The sequence below is a fragment of the Lissotriton vulgaris genome, chromosome 7 (genome assembly GCF_964263255.1).
Source record: "Lissotriton vulgaris chromosome 7, aLisVul1.2, whole genome shotgun sequence".
NCBI lineage: Eukaryota > Metazoa > Chordata > Amphibia > Caudata > Salamandridae > Lissotriton > Lissotriton vulgaris.
The window spans coordinates 1755040372-1755057122 of record NC_141695.1 but is presented as its reverse complement, the minus strand read 5'-3'; the positions used below and the strand labels follow the sequence as shown (position 1 = coordinate 1755057122).

General features: G+C 49.9%; 1 protein-coding gene across 16 annotated transcripts in view; it reads left to right on the top strand.

Moving 5' to 3' along the window:
* LOC147706588 (cell adhesion molecule CEACAM5-like) overlaps positions 1 to 16751 on the top strand; it is a 274782-nt gene that overhangs the window by 57097 nt on the left and 200934 nt on the right. For all 16 annotated transcript variants that reach the window (XR_015297670.1, XR_015297672.1, XR_015297673.1 and 13 more), the window contains exon 3: positions 3942 to 4292. Coding sequence is in view for 7 of the 16 variants with exons in the window: in XM_086933068.1 (XP_086789194.1) it covers positions 3942 to 4292 (351 nt within the window). In the remaining 9 variants the exon portion in view is untranslated. The remainder of the gene's footprint in view (positions 1 to 3941; positions 4293 to 16751) is intronic.

Below are 16751 nucleotides of genomic sequence, written 5' to 3'. Positions count from 1 at the left end.
TTAGAGACAGCGGCTCCAGCCTGCGGTCATTGTACTGGTCTTTGTGATGGAGTCTCTGGGGCTCAGTATTAGAGACAGCGCTTCCAGCCTGCGGTCAGTGTACTGGTCTCTGTGATGATGTCACTGGGGCTCAGTTTTAGAGACAGCGGCCCCAGCCTTCGGGCAGTGTACTGGTCTCTGTGATGGAGTCACTGGGGCTCAGTATTAGAGACAGCGCTTCCAGCCTGCGGTCAGTGTACTGGTCTCTGTGATGGAGTCTCTGGGGCTCAGTATTAGAGACAGCGGTCCATCCTGCAGTCAGTGTTCTGGTCTCTGTAATGGAGTCACTGGGGTCAGTATTAGAGACAGTGGGTCCAGCCTGCGGTCAGTGTACTGGTCTCTGTGATGATGTCACTGGGGCTCAGTATTAGAGACAGCGGCTCCAGCCTGCGGTCAGTGTACTGGTCTTTGTGATGGAGTCTCTGGGGCTCAGTATTAGAGACAGCGCTTCCAGCCTGCGGTCAGTGTACTGGTCTCTGTGATGGAGTCACTGGGGCTCAGTTTTAGAGACAGCGGCTCCAGCCTGCGGTCAGTGTGCTGCTCTCTGTGATGATGTCACTGGGGGTCAGTTTTAGAGACAGTGGCTCCAGCCTGCGGTCAGTGTACTGATCTCTGTGATGGAGTCACTGGGGCTCAGGTTAAGAAACAGCGGCTCCAGCCTGCGGTCAGTGTACTGATTACTCCGTGATGATGTCACTGGGGCTCAGTTTTAGAGACAGCGGCCCCATCCTTCGGTCAGTGTACTGGCCTCTGTGATAGAGTCACTGGGGCTCAGTTTTAGAGACGGCGGCTCCAGCCTGCTGTCAGTGTACAGGTCTCTGTGACGGATTCACTGGGGCTTAGTTTTAGAGACAGAGGCTCCAGCCTGCGGTCAGTGTACTGGTCTCTGTGATGATGTCACTGGGGCTCAGTGTTAGAGACAGCTGCTCCAGCCTGCGGTCAGTGTACTGGTCTCTGTGATGGAGTCACTGGGGCTCAGTTTTAGAGACAGCGGCTCCAGCCTGCGGTCAGTGTACTGGTCTCTGTGATGGAGTCACTGGGGCTCAGTTTTAGAGACAGCGGCTCCAGCCAGCGGTCAGTGTACTGGTCTCTGTGATGATGTCACTGGGCCTCAGTTTTAGAGACAGTGGCTCCAGCCTGCGGTCTGTGCACTGATCTCTGTGATGGATTCACTGGGGTTCAGGTTAAGAGACAGCGGCCCCAGCCTTCGGTCAGTTTACTGATCTCTGTGATGGAGTCACTGGGGCTCAGCTTTAGAGACGGCGGCTCCAGCCTGCGGTCAGTGTACAGGTCTCTGTGACAGATTCACTGGGGCTTAGTTTTAGAGACAGCGGCTCCAGCCTGCGGTCTGTGCACTGATCTCTGTGATGGATTCACTGGGGCTCAGTTTTAGAGACAGCGGCTCCAGCCTGTGGTCGGTCAGTGTACTGGTCTCTGTGATGGAGTCTCTGGGGCTCAGTATTAGAGACAGCGCTTCCAGCCTGCGGTCAGTGTACTGGTCTCTGTGATGGAGTCACTGGGGCTCAGTTTTAGAGACAGCGGCTCCAGCCTGCAGTCAGTGTACTGGTCTCTGTGATGGAGTCACTGGGGCTCAGTTTTAGAGACAGCGGCTCCAGCCTGCGGTCAGTGTGCTGGTCTCTGTGATGATGTCACTGGGCGTCAGTTTTAGAGACAGTGGCTCCAGCCTGCAGTCAGTGTACTGATCTATGTGATGGAGTCACTGGGGCTCAGGTTAAGAAACAGCGGCTCCCGCCTGCGGTCAGTGTACTGGTCTCTGTGATGGAGTCTCTGGGGCTCAGTTTTAGAGACAGCGGCCCCAGCCTTTGGTCAGTGTACTGGTCTCTGTGATAGAGTCACTGGGGCTCAGTTTTAGAGACGGCGGCTCCAGCCTGCGGTCAGTGTACAGGTCTCTGTGATGGAGTCACTGGGGCTCAGTTTTAGAGACAGCGGCTCCAGCCTGCGGTCAGTGTACTGGTCTCTGTGATGGAGTCACTGGGGCTCAGTATTAGAGACAGCGGCTCCAGCCTGCGGTCAGTGTACTGGTCTCTGTGATGGAGTCACTGGGGCTCAGGTTAAGAGACAGCGGCTCCAGCCTGCGGTCAGTGCACTCGTTTCTGTAATGGAGTCACTGGCGCTTTGTATTAGAGACAGTGGTTCCAGCTTCGGTCAGTGTACTGGTCTCTGTGAGGGAATGACTGGCGCTCTGTATTAGAGACATTGGCTCCAGCCTGCAGTCAGTGTACGGGTGTATGTGATGGAGTCAGTAGGCCTCAGTGTTAGAGACAGCGGCTCCGGCCAGCGGTCAGTGAACTGGTCTCTGGGATGTGACCTGCTGCTCATAATTGGTACCTGTAAGAGGAATGGCTGCAGACTTCTGGCCTTGTGCTGCTGTTTGGTGTCCTCTCTTGTACTTTCCTCTTGCTGGAGTGTTTTAATTACCATGAGCTCCACCCTGCTACTAATACAAACTGTAAATTTGTTTTAAAGGTTGAAAGGAACATTGGTTGGTAGCACTATGGTGCGTTGTAATGTTGTCGTGTTGGGGTGGGGCAGTATTAGGGGAGGTTGCAGGGGACAATGGCTCCAATACATGTTTTACTCCTGACCCAAAAAAAACAAAAAAACTGGGTCCTCCTGGTACGGGGCAGCCATGTCCATGGGAAGTGTGTGTATGAATATCGGGGTCATCTCTTAGCTTCACAGCTCAACCTAGGAGAGATGTCAGAGTCAGTGCTCTCTAGCGTGACTGCATCACTGTTACACCTTCACATCAGTCCTAAGGACCCAACAGTGATGCGTAACTCGAGGGGGGCAGGGTTAAGCAGCTTATCATTTATGCCCCAGGTAAGGGCAGCAAAGAGTCATTAGTTGTTACACTTCGCACCACACCACCAGACAGATTTGGACAGAGCCTCAGAGACCCTAACCAGCTCCTTGGTACCAGTTTGTACATCTAGAGGACTGGGAGCAGTGTCTAGTCAAGGCTCGGTCACAGGAAATGTCCAGCACTTAAGAGCCTTGATGCCAAAGCATCTCTAGCGTGGCCTCTTCTAGAGACACAGCAGTGGGCCAGGACTCGGCGATTTACCCCTGCTTGCAAAACCAGCAGTTAGAGCAGCGTCACATCACCACCACCCAACACAGCATCCAGGTCCTCATAACCCATCCAGACACGCCTCAAGGGTAGGGCCTGGTCCACCTACTGATAACTCAGGACCCTCTAAGGTCCAGGCAACCCTCGGTCTCGTGAAATGTCCAGAGCCTCAGATCCTAGAGGCTAAACCAGCACCAGCGTTGGCTCTCCTAGAGATATAAGGGTGTGACACCACTCAGGGAAGCATCCTGCAAGCCAGACCCGCAGTTACAGCTGCGCCACATCACCACCACCCAGCACAGCATTCATGGCCCTCAGAACCCATCCAGACACTCAACAAGAGCAGGCATGGGCCATTGGAAGGGCTGAATCTATCGATTACAGATCAATTGGGTAATTTACATTTGGAATATTACTGCCTCTATTTTGTAATATAGGTACATGAACACTAGGGCTCTGATCACTCTGTGTTACCTTCTCAGTACTTCATGTGTTTTTAGGGATCTTGAGGAATCTTGGGTTAGACTGACACTACTACTTAGCCCCTAAACCCTAATCCTGTGGTTCTAATTAACTACTAAAAAGTCAGGACTATCCTGTCCTTCAGAGAACGTAGGTGTGTCCTACTTCCCTGGCCTCTCCCCTCCTACTGTAATGCGCCCTCTCTGGACGAATCAGGGTCACTTTAAAACAGGGGCTCCTTCTCCATTGGTAGAAAAGCCGAGATTAAAGTCTGTGGTTGAGTGTGTTGTCAAGTTTAAATCTCTGTTTTAACCCCTGGTTTCCCTTCTCTTCTTCTTTCTTTCAGTCTGTCTCGGTGTCTGTGTCCAGCCGTCCTCAGCCCAGGCGGCGGCTGCAGGAGTGATTAAGGCCGGAGTGGGACAGGCGGTCACCCTCACCGCCCCGGTCACTGCGGATGTACTGGCGTCCGCCTGGTACAGAGGGGCAGTAGTGTCCGCTTCACAGCTGATCTGCAGTTACTTCTCTTCACCACCATCACAGTTCAATGGCCCCCAATACACGGGTCGAGAGACTTGTCAGTCAGACGGATCTTTGGTGATCAGGGACCTGCTGACCAACTACACCGGAAATTACACAGTGAATGTGACGCCGAGTAGTGCAGCCCCGGAAATAGCCACCAGAGAGCTGAGGGTCTACGGTGAGTGTTCGACCTCTGCCCTGGAAGTCCATGTTTCCTCTTCCTCTGGAGGGGGGGGGGGAGGGTTTTGGGGTGGGGGGGATTATATGTGAAATTGTATCTTTCTTTATCCAGGCGCTTTCTGTAACACATGGGCACCTTGAATTGGTCTATTAGATCCTTGGCCTGCGCCATGACGTCATTCTGTACCTCAGTGACATCAGCTTTACTGGAGTGGGGATCAGGTTTAAGCCATAAAACTCACAGCAAGACACACGGATACTCATATAACACCTTTTAATGTTTGTATGTTGATAAGGCTGTGGGATCTCAGTCCTGATGACAGAGAACTCGTAATAGTCTTTTCCAAGCAAATAGTGTTTAACGGAGAACATGTAATGCATAGGCACATAATGATAGAAGCAATTAGTTTCAGCACTATATACATAAATGTCGACGTGGCAACAAGTAGAGTTCCTTTACAGTCCACTTATCATAGCCTCCTAGGCTAGGAGGCTATGCTATGTGGAATGTAAAGGAACTCTACTTGTGAAAAATAAAGAAGAACATTTCACTAAGAAATAGACACCCTGGAGCTGGACGCTTTCTTTGTGTGCTATTGTTGTTATAAACTGATATGTCGCGTCGACATTTATGTATAGTGCTGGAACTAATTTCTTAGAGTGTTGTTATAGGACTTGTTCCTATTATGGGGGGGGGAGTATAGAGGGGAGTACTCCATGGTTTTGTGCACTATCTAATAATCAGACACAATATTAATTTATTGTGTTCGGGTTCGATCAGCATCTACCTTCAGGTTTCTGTTCTTTAGGTACAGTTATGATGCATAAATTATGGAAGTAGCTTCCTGGAGGAAATATTTATTATTACTTCACTTTCTCTTTTTAAGTAAAATACAATTTTATGCTGCTTAATTTACTTAGAACACTTCAAAGAATGCTCCCTTTTCCATGGTCCAAATGCACACAGAATGGATTTGGTAAAAGTGGTCACAAACTGTGCAACAACTTTTACCGAATCGATTCTGTTATTGAAAACCTACCTATGTACCAATGGGTTGGAGTGGAAAAAAATAATTCATTGAAGGTCGCAACATCTGCGGTGGCTGATAATGTGACCTTCAAATGGTGATGGGGCGGGCCGGGGGGGAGAACGCAATGGGGGCTCGGGGGTATCAAGTGGCGGTGCATCCGTTGGGGCGTTGCCCCACTAGCCATGGACGACAGCACACTGCCAACATGAATTAAAAAAGGAATTTTAAATAAATCTGAGCGCGCACTAACAGGCACCAGCACTGCGCGCTACTGGCCCCTGGACAAGCCCGACAGAATCGGGCATCGCATAAGGAAGTGGGTCGTGGGGGGTGGGGCTGCGGCAGAGAGTGACAGGCAGTGCACAGGCAGCCAGAGCAGAATAGCAAGGGTGACACTGCCCATGTGAAATCCAGGAGTACTCAATATTTTGACTGGCCCGCGCATGCTTACTGTAGACCTTCCCTCCCCCCCCTGTAGCACTCAGAGACACAGGCAGGGACCCGGGGCCCCGGTCTCATTATGGGCAGATTAGTATCCTGCTCATAGCCAATCCTGGCACAGTGGCGCTGTTAACGCTGCGCCAGGGTTGGCTGCTGCGCGTGGGTGTTGTCTGGCTGTCTGCTCTTATGCTGAGGGCCGCACTATGTGGCCAATCACATATGGCTATATCCAGCCATGTCGAGGTGATTGGCCATTTCCCATACGCTGTCGGGACGTCACCACGCGTGGCGCGTGGCACCACGCCGGGAGTCGGGACGGGACCCATCCAGAAGCTGGGGCAGGGCGGTAAGTTTTATTTGATTTTTTTTCATGAAACCCCTCCCGCCTCCCCCCGCGACGAGTCGATTACCCCATTTCCACCCCAACCCACCCGAGACGGAGAGAACATGACCCAGATTCTGCAAGGGGAAAACATAGCACGAGCTTAGGTAGCGAGGGACCCATGACATATAGCTAACAGTAGTTCTTAGAAACCCTGAATGAAGCGGCGGTCAGGGTCTTAAGGGCATGTAAGGACCAAAAACCACCGTATAATTGTGGTGAACTCTGCGTGCCCTGGTGCAGCTTTGTACCGGTGACACCGCGAGCAACTCAGCAAAATTCATCTTCATAAAGATGCTAAGGACGGGACCCCCCCAACCCTCGAGTTCCCTTTGACGTACTCACCGTGACCTCCGACTCAGAATGAAACCGTTGTGTAATCCTTCATTTCGGTGGATCCCAACATTCATATTTTATAAGGTAGCTCTGCCTCGTACTTTATTTTAGATCACGCGTTTGAAGTTACAGCCAAGAATCACAATTTATAGCTGGTGCGCACAAACAGGCGTGTAGTGGGACTACAGTGCCTAAGTGCCACCATCGCCTACGTAACGTTTGTTCTTGTGTTGGAGTGTCTGCCATATATTGCAGTACTATAACTCTACTTGTACTTTGTACGCTTTTGTAACCTGCACACGTCACTTTTTCCTCCTGTAATGCAGCGTTTGCTCCTCTTGTATTTTGTTGGCTCACGATTGTCACTTTTGCCTCATGTAATGTAACTTTTGCTTTTGTAATTTGTTAACTAGTAATGTTCTCAGTACTGTTCCTATTGTGAAGCGCTCCTACACCTTCCGGTAAAGTTCGCGCGAGAGAAAAACCGCGTAAATCTATACTACTATTATAAAGAGAGAACAGAAACCTTTGAGCCAGGTAAACTCAAAAAGTACTGCACCAATCACTACACCCAATACACCATTTGAAAGGGGAGATGTAGCAGAAGGACATAGGCTATAGATGTGGCCACCATATACATTAAAAAGGCAAAAACGCCAAAAGTGGGAAAGTAGTCCCTTGTGGGCGTTGGCGTGGGCGTGTCAAAGAAAAGATGTGGGTGTTTAGAGAGGCGTGTCAAACAAAAGATGTGGGCGTTTACAGAGGGCATGGCCTAAAGTACAAACAATAAACATATGCCAAACGATTTCACTGATTTCACTGTGCAACGCACACACTTCACCACACACTTCAATGTGCATATAGCGCAAATGCGATTTCAATGATTTCACTGTGCAGGGCACACACTTAACTGTGCATCTCGTGCATTTGCAAAGGGCCGCCTATCACTCGCCTCGACATTCGCACATTCGTCGGTGTTACCCTTCAAACATTAACGCCTTCGTGGGATGACATCCAAAAAGGGGCGCGCCTTCCATAATAATACAGTGCCACAGGGGGCAGGCTTACAAAAAGGGCCGCCTATCATTCGCGTTGCTTAGCACAGCCCACCAATCACGACACACAATGATTAACACACACACGAGTTGCGATACAAAAATATAACAAATGTTTAACCATTTGACATACGACAACGTTGTCACAGGGGGAGGAACGTAAACAAAAGAGGCGCCCATTTCTTAGACAAGAAAGCCAATCGACGGAACATGAACGAGACTTTACTCACAAGGCTCCGAATAATTACGTATGGTGCGGACAAAATTTAAAACTTACACAAACACTTCCGAATTTCTAACACTCTGCGTTATCAGTGGAACACTGCCAGTACTTGCGCCGATAAAAACAAAAAAAAGACATTAGTAAAGGGATCAAAAACGTAAACAAGGAGAGCCCCTTTCACAAACAAGCAATTTCAGGCAAAAACATCTGAGCGACCACTGTAACACTTGCTGCACTTGCGGCTCAAATTACAACATTTGGGAAACAACAACATTCGCACACAGGGGGAACACTCTCAACAAGGACAGCAAAACAAAATTAGGTGTGGCTCAATGAAAACCTGCGGATGAATTAAACACACATTACTACGCAAACAAAAAGTAAAGGCAACACTGAACATGGGCCATCCCCGGACAACGTCGGGACGGGCTGCTATACTAGAATACAATAAAATACAATAACATCAGGGAATATTTGGCCGAAACCAGGTGAATGATGAAAAAGATAACCAGTGAGAAAAAAGTGAAACACTTCTGCACTAAATGATTGTCTCTGATGAAGACATCCAAAAGCAGCCTTTGTTTTTGCGTTGTACTTTTAAGTAAACAGGATTATTTTAGCACAAAATGTTCAAATCGAAATTTTAAATTTGTTTCATTTCACATTGTACCCATATTATTTTGGGTTACTTTGAGGTGAAGAGATTTCCTGTGCTCTTTGTGATAATTACATTAGAGACCTAATTATTAAATTGGAAATGTCAACCTACAAAGAACTTCGAAAAACCGGCAGTGTGCACCCAGTTGGTCCAGAAATGACCCTGACATGGTCAAATGGGACACGTCCCCTGAAATATTCATAGCGCTGTTATTGAATGAATATAGCGAGTCTTCGTCTATTAATTGCTTGAGTACATTTAACAAAGAATGCATGCTTAAAGTGTGGTTCTGTGAGCACCCTTTCCAGCACAGATTTCAGCTATTTCTTAAAATTGCTCTTTTGGTGTTTGAAGAGATCAGCAAGCTGCTCGATTCTTAAGCCTTTCAACACTGTCTCCGAGGACCGTTTCTTCCTCTCCTTCAGGAAAGGCGATAATACACCTCTGGGACTGAAGTAAAGATGCTCTCGCCACTCCGAGCACACGGCCGGCAAGTTGTTTGCTATAATTACAATTAATGTCCCTGGAGAGGGCCTGATCCGCTTCAAAGATGCTTGGCTTAAAAGCAACACGATGCGCGGTGGCATTCAGAGGGGCACAGCTGTCCTTCAACCATTTACTTAACAAGATTGCTTGCAAGTGTTTTTTATGTTCGGCCGGTCTAAGAGCAAAAATATTATCCCCTGAAATGCTCTTTCAACTGAGAGTGTTTTATTGAATATTTGTAGATTGCCTATGACTACCATGTGGTATGAATGCTGTGTTCATTGAGCTGCCGGATTCTTTTATGGATGTAACACTATTTTTCCGCGGAATAAGGGTTCCTGAGCATTTGTTGGTCACGAGTCTTTTGTGACAAACTCAGCACCTTTTTCCACCACAAAATCAAGAGCATCTACGACAACTTCGACGAAGACAACCAACACACTGAACCCTCACCAACCACCCCCGACACCCGGAAACCAGTGATTGATGACTCGACAGCCCTCACCACCGAAGACACACTGAAGACAATGAAGTCAATTCACTCAGGGGCCCCCACGGACCCCTGCCCCACCACATCTTCAACAGAGCCGCCAACACCATCGCACCCATGCTCCGCCACACCATCAACCGCTCCCTGGCGACCGCCTCGTTCCCCGACGACTGGAAACACGCCGAGGTCAACCCCCTCCTAAAGAAACCCTCAGCGGACCCCACCGACCTCAAAAACTACAGACCCATCTCCCTGCTCCCCTTCCCAGTGAAAGTCATTGAGAAAGCCATCAACAGCCAACTCGCCACATTCATTGAAGAACACAACATCCTCGACTCCTCCCAATCCGGCTTCAGAAAAAAACACAGTACGGAAACCGCCCTCCTCGCCGCAACAGACGACATCCGCACCCAACTGGACAAAGGAGAAACAGTAGCCCTCATCCTCCTAGACCTATCAGCGGCGTTCGACACAGTCTCCCACCGCACCCTAATACGCAGACTCTACGACGCAGGAATCCAGGACAAGGCCCTCGACTGGATCTGCTCCTTCCTCTCCGGCAGGACGCAACGGGTCAGACTCCCCCCTTTCCTCTCAGACCCCACACCTACCACCTGCGGAGTCCCCCAGGGCTCCTCCCTCAGCCCGACGCTCTTCAACGTCTACATGGCTCCACTTGCCCCCATCGTCAGAACCTACGGACTCAACATCGTGTCATACGCAGACGACACCCAGCTCATCCTCTCCCTATCCAACGAGCCCAACATCGCCAGAGGCAACTTTCTAGAAGGCATGGAAGCCGTCGCCAAATGGATGAAAAACAGCTGCCTACAACTAAACACCAACAAAACAGAAGTACTCATCATGGGCCCAAACCCCGACGCCTGGAGCGACACCTGGTGGCCCACCGCCCTCGGAAACCCGCCAACCCCCACAGACCACGCACGCAACCTGGGAATCATCCTGGACTCCGAGCTCAAAATGGACCGCCAGATCAACTCTGTCTCATCTTCCTGCTTCCACACCCTCCGCCTCCTTCGTAAGACCCTCAAATGGATCCCCCTCGAACACCGAAAGACAGTCACTCACGCCCTGGTCACCAGCAGACTCGACTACGGCAACGCACTCTACGCTGGAAAAAACAAAAACCTCATCCGCAAGCTGCAGAACACCCAGAACGCCGCCGCAAGACTGATCCTCAACCTGCCAAAACACTGGCACATCTCCCAGCACCTGCGCACACTCCACTGGCTCCCCGTCGAGGCGAGAATCACCTTTAAGATGCTCACCCACGCACACAAGGCCCTCCACGGCACCGGACCAGCATACCTGAACAGCCGGCTCAAATTCCACGCACCCCAAAGGACCCTACGATCAGCCCAGCTCTCCTACGCCGTGGTCCCCCGCACCAGAAAGACCAGATCGGGAGGCCGCTCCTTCTCCTTCCTCGCGGCCAAGGCATGGAAGGCCCTTCCGCTCCACCTCAGACAGACAACATCGCTCTCCATCTTCGCAAGAAACCTCAAAACCTGGCTCTTCAACAGACCCTCTCCTTGATGGAATGGAACCTGCACCCCCCCCCCCCACCCCTAGCGCCTTGAGACCCTTACGGTTGAGTAGTTGCGCTTTAACAAACTCCTGATTGATTGATTGATTGCATGGGATGGGATGGAATAAGCAGAATTTAAGGGAGCAGGGCGGATATGAATGGAAGAGGTGGGACATGGGGAGCTTCATGCAGGCTGCAGGGGGGAGGGGCATATGAGTCTTGGAAGGTGGGGTGGTCTAAGGCAGGACACGAAGTGGGGGATGGGTGCCATTTGCTGTAGCAGTTTGCAGTGTGTACCTTGGCTTCTAAGATTAGTGCAATGATCACTGATCTTGGACTTGGCCCTCTCTGCCGGGTCACCCCAAACATTTTGCCTTCACTCTTTCTGTTTTACTGCATTCATTGCTTTTTGGCATTGGGACCCTATGCACTTTACCACTACTAACCAGTGGTAAAGTCTTCATGCCCTCTCCCTAAGCATTGTAAAATAGGCCTACACCTGATTGGCACATTTAATTTACTTTACAAGTTCCGAGTATATGGTACTATATGTAACCAGGGCCTGTAAATTAAATGCTGTTAGTAGGCCTGCAGCATTCATTGTGCCATCCACTAAAGTAGCACTTTAAAACATCTCAGGCCTGCAACTTCAGCCTGCAGTGCAGTTATAAACTGCCATTTTGACCTGGCAAAATCGTTTTTGTCCTAGGTCCAAACATCCTTTTTCATACATGGAAGTCACCCCTAAGGTAGGCCCTAAAAGCCCATAGGGCTGGCTGCATTGTATTACTAAGCCAGGACATATGGATTTAAGTCTGACATGTCCTGGTAGGCTTTTTTTCACTCCTGTTAGGTCTATCTCTCCCATTGGATAACATTAAGCTGCCTTATTACATGTAAACAATCCATACTAATATAATAAAGAGAGAGCCCAAACCTTTGAGGCGGGTAATCTCAGTAACCACAGCACCAATCACAACACCCAATACAGCGTTGGAAAGGGCAGTTGCAGCAGAAGGACATAGGCTATGCAGACGCCCACCATATACATTTTTAAAAAAAAATTGTTTTTATGAACTTTCCAAGAAACAGTGGTGTTCATCACAATCATACAGTGCAAACATACAATTGTACCGTAGGACACCATATACATTTAAAAGGTAAAAGAACCGTGCCAGCAAAGTAGTCCCTTGTGGGCGTGTATGCGTTGTGCTGTGGGCATGGGCTGGGGGCGTGACTAACGCTGGGGGCGTGTGGTACGCCCATCACATCGTGGGCTGTGGGCGTGTGCTGGGGGCGTGACAAACGCTGGGGGCGTGACAAATGCTGGGGGCGTGTGTCCGCCCTTCTTGCCATGTGAGTCGTACATACAAGCGCCAATTACGTTGCTGCGCAGCATCAAGGGGCCCACTGGAGGCATGACACGCTGGGGGCGTGAGAAACGCTGTGGGGGCGTGTGTCCGGCCTTCATGCCATGTGAACGCAATTGCGGCGCATCAAGGGGCACGCTGGGGTGTGAGAAACGCTGGGGGCGTGTGCTACGTTCCGCCCTTCATGCCATGTGGGTCGTACATTAATCAGAAGATCGTCTTCTGTGGCCGTGTGCTGGGGGCATGACAAACGCGTTCACCTGGAGGCCTGGTAAGTAACATTACTGCAGCCTCTCCTGCGCGCTGTAACTGAACTCTCTCATTCAACGAAATTAGACGCACCTGCTACCATCAACTAGGGCTCTAGCCAGGCTCAGGCGGCGGATCAGTACACTAATTACACGCGCCTGATAACATCAACCAGGGCTGCAGCTGGGCCTCAAGTGGGGGAACACGCGCCTGCTAACATCAAACAGGCCTGCATCTGAGCCTCAAGCGGGGGAACTTGCAAATGAGCGTGTCTGCGGGGACAATTACTGCAGCCTCTTCTACTCGCTGTCACTCAACTCTCTCATTAAACCGATTTACCCGCGGCTGATAACTCTCTCATTCAACAACATTACACGCGCCTGCTAACATCAACCAGGGCTGTAGCTGGGCTCAGGCGGCGGATCACTACACCAATTGCACGCGCCTGCTAACATCAACCAGGGCTGCAGCTGGCCCTTCTCCGTCCCTATTCTAATGAAACAAAAAATGTTGTCTAACGCGAGATTTTAAAATAAATTGCCCTTGCCAAATACACACATTACAGACATTCTATTTCATACCCGGACAACGTCGGGACGGGCTGCTAGTAAATACATAAATAAATACAGTAATGAGGCACATCAAAGGTCTGAGCTGAGGAGAAACTTGCAGAAGGTTAGGCAGCAGAGGAAACGTGGGATGACCCGAGGTGATGACTGTATGCAATTCGTACTTGCAGAAACCCAAATGAACAGGAAAGTGTCTAAAATTGACATAACTCAAAATAAAACAAACACGCCAGAAACATGTGACAAATGAACTGAGAACATAAAGAGGCCAGTGTGTATATAAGACGTTTCCCCCAATACTTAACACATATTGAGCGGTCGCTGTTGAATTTATCTTTTTCCGAAGGCTTATATGATTGAAAAATGTGAATATTATGGCTACTGTGAGAAAGCCGGGTTATAGACTCTTTGGAATTCAGAAGTTATAGTGCCTCAATTCTAACAACTGGGAATGTGTTCTCTTGTTATGTGGCCGTGACCTGGTTATTATTATGGTGAGCGAGAATCTGGGGATGTTCTTTGATTGAGGTAAAGTCACAAAGGGGTGGGGTGAGCCCGATTCCATGATAGTCGGGGCATTGTGTGACTGTCACATCCTTATTACTGGGGCAGTGTTTTAGAGATGTGGGTCCCGTGTTTCTGCCGTGCCTGCTCTATCCTTATTATTGGGACAGGGGGTGTGCAGTGCGATGTACAAGTCATTCTTGTTTGTGTGCCTGCTCTATCCTTAATACAAGCACCGCCTCTTTAAGGTTGTAATGCCCAGGGGCAGTATATATTCAGTGCCCATTTTGCCCTTGTTAATGGATGGAGCGGAATTTGTGAGGTTGTGATGTCCTGGGTTTTTGTTCCTTCAGTGCCCACTCTGCCCATGTTATTGGCGTAGTGTGCACTTGTGAAAATGCGATGCTCAGGCTCTTCTTCCTCCAGTGCCCGCTGTGCCTTTGTTATTGGGGTAGTGTTTCTAAGGTTGTGATGCCCAGAGTTTGTCTTCCTCCAGTGTCCGCTGTGCCTTTGTTATTGGGGTAGTGTTTCTAAGGTTGTGATGCCCTGAGCTTGTTTTCCTCCAGTGCCCGCTGTGCCTTTGTTATTTGGACAGTGTTTGACCCACAGTCTACGTGCCTGATACACTCTCTATTCCTACAAACATTGTACCTCCATCACCCATCTATCTCTTCCTGTTCTAATGAATAACATGAGATCTGTACATCACTTACCTACCTGCCTGGTCACATTGTCGGTCCATCACCCCTGTGCCTGCCTGTGTTCATCACACTGTTTCCTCAGTCCCTATTTGTAGATCTCTGACCTGACACATTACCTGTCCATCGCTTGCAGGACTCACCCTGATCCCTTCTCTTTATAGCATTTTTGTTTCCGTTATTTTCATCACCAATTCAGTCTGTTCTTCACATTATTGCTTGAAAATGCACCCTTTGCCCACTCTTTTTTCTAAATTTTCTCAGAGGGAACCCCACCGAACCCCCCCATAGGTAGTTCAGGCTTGCAAGCTACGCTCGCTCGCCACAGTGAACTACGACAATTGTTTTACGCCCCACCACTTTCAAATGTCACCAGCCGCCGGGTATGTTAATAATAATAATAATAAATCATACAAAAAATCTGATTGCGACAGACTGGGACAAAGTCATAAATACAGCCCGACCGCAATGGAGCATGGACCAGCTACAGGGTCTCAGTGTGGCCTGCTGACAAAGGGCTGTCATGTCCTTTAGGATCGTCCTGTCAGGCATAGCCCATTTAACACACATTTTCCCATCCACACGACAATAACGATTCTAAACAGGTGACCTTTTACCTAGTAGCTTGCTCCTGTCTCCTGTCTCTTCGACACCAGGCACCAGGCTCTCAGTACTCTATCATAATTCCTGTTCCTGACGTACATAAACATGTCCTCAGGCACAGAATAATTATTTTGTGTAAGGGTCACCACTTTTTTCATCCTTAGCCAACAGCCAGCTGTGCATGATCGGATTTGTTTAGAAAAACATTCATGATTGTTCCCAAAATATTTATGGTTGTTTTAACAACAAATCGATTCTAGAAAAAACCTGGAGTGACCACTTTAGTATAAAAGACCCATATTTCCCCCTACAAATTAGAAGAGAATTCATTCCAAGCTGACACGAGGTCCTGCATGCTGAATCTTCGAAAAGCAGAGGTCTGACATCCCTTGTGGGGTAACATCCTTGATACAGAGACGGGGTCCTTCCTTCTAAACCATCAGATTAAGGGGCTGGTTCTTCCCAAGGGGATTCTTGGCTACATACATACCATATACATGCTAACCATACATATCTAGGGTCGGTACATTTAGGAAAAATATTTTGGGTGCGCATTTTAGGAATATGCAAGTGCTACTATTTTTATCTGAACTGCTAATGTTCATCTTGTTAGTACTATGGTAGAAATGTAACTACTGTTCACTATTGGGGGGCGGAGCTTGGCTCCAGTCTAGTATGGACGCTTGACTCTCGGGCTCCGCCGAGCCGATTAAAAAATCCTGAATTATCCTGAGCCCCGCGGGTGTTGGTAGCTATGAAAACCCGCCGTAACTGATGGTGATGTGGATCGCCAACTACTGACCGGTTTTGGAGCGCAGAGGTAGCTGCCTTCCGGACTGACGCCCGAGGCACCCCGGAGCCGACATAGGCCGTGAAGCACCGGCCTGGAGTAGTGAGGCCGCCCGACGACGTCAGCTTACGTGCTGCCGCCGAAGCGCTGGGTGCGGCGAAGGAGGGGCGACCGGCGCATTCTGAAGAGATCAACTCGGGAGTAAGCTGTCACCCTATTTGACCGGCGAGGGGGAACAGGAATCCCCCAACGACATCAGCATTGCTCCTGCGGGAGCGGGTTGCCCAGTGCCACCAGAAACACAGAGGCGGCCGCCATTGCACCAGGACCGGGTGAGTGTGCAGCCGCACTGATACGGCGGAAACCTCCGGTGCCGGTACCTGAACGCTGGCGGAGGGGCCCTAAGACTGGAGCGCCTTAAAGCTTGAAGCTTAAGAGCCGGCAGCGGAGCCGTGACGGAAGGTCAATTTTCGGGGGAGTAACATCGGCGATGTGTGATTGGGGGCCCTGACGCGACAGAAGTGGCGCGGAGGGGCAGAACTGCTGGTGTCGGACAGAGGGCCCTTCATATGTACATCACTGCCCCAACGTCATAGAAGAGGCGCCGCGCGACAAGTCTGACGCTACACACATAAGGGCCCTCTGCTTAAGCTATCGGGGTGATACGCGCCTTGCGGACGACATCGTGAGGTGAGAGTGGAGAGTCACGCTCAAGAGAGGGCTACAAGAGCTGAAGGCTGCCCACAACAGGAAGAGGCGACAGTATCACTGGTGGGGAGGCGCATTGTGTGGCGTAGAGCCCCAAAATAAGGGTCACCTTGAGGCCTAGGGTGCTTAGTAGCTACTAGGCTGCTGCCCCTGAGGAGTCCGTGAGGGCATCGGCTGTGGGCTGGGGACACTGGTGACGCAGCGCTAACTTTTGTGCTACTTGGAGACCTTGTAGGGCGGTAGTCTGCCTGCAACACCTTGCATCTGAGTGAGCTCTCTGTGTGCAGCAAGATAGGGAAACCTGATCGACACCAG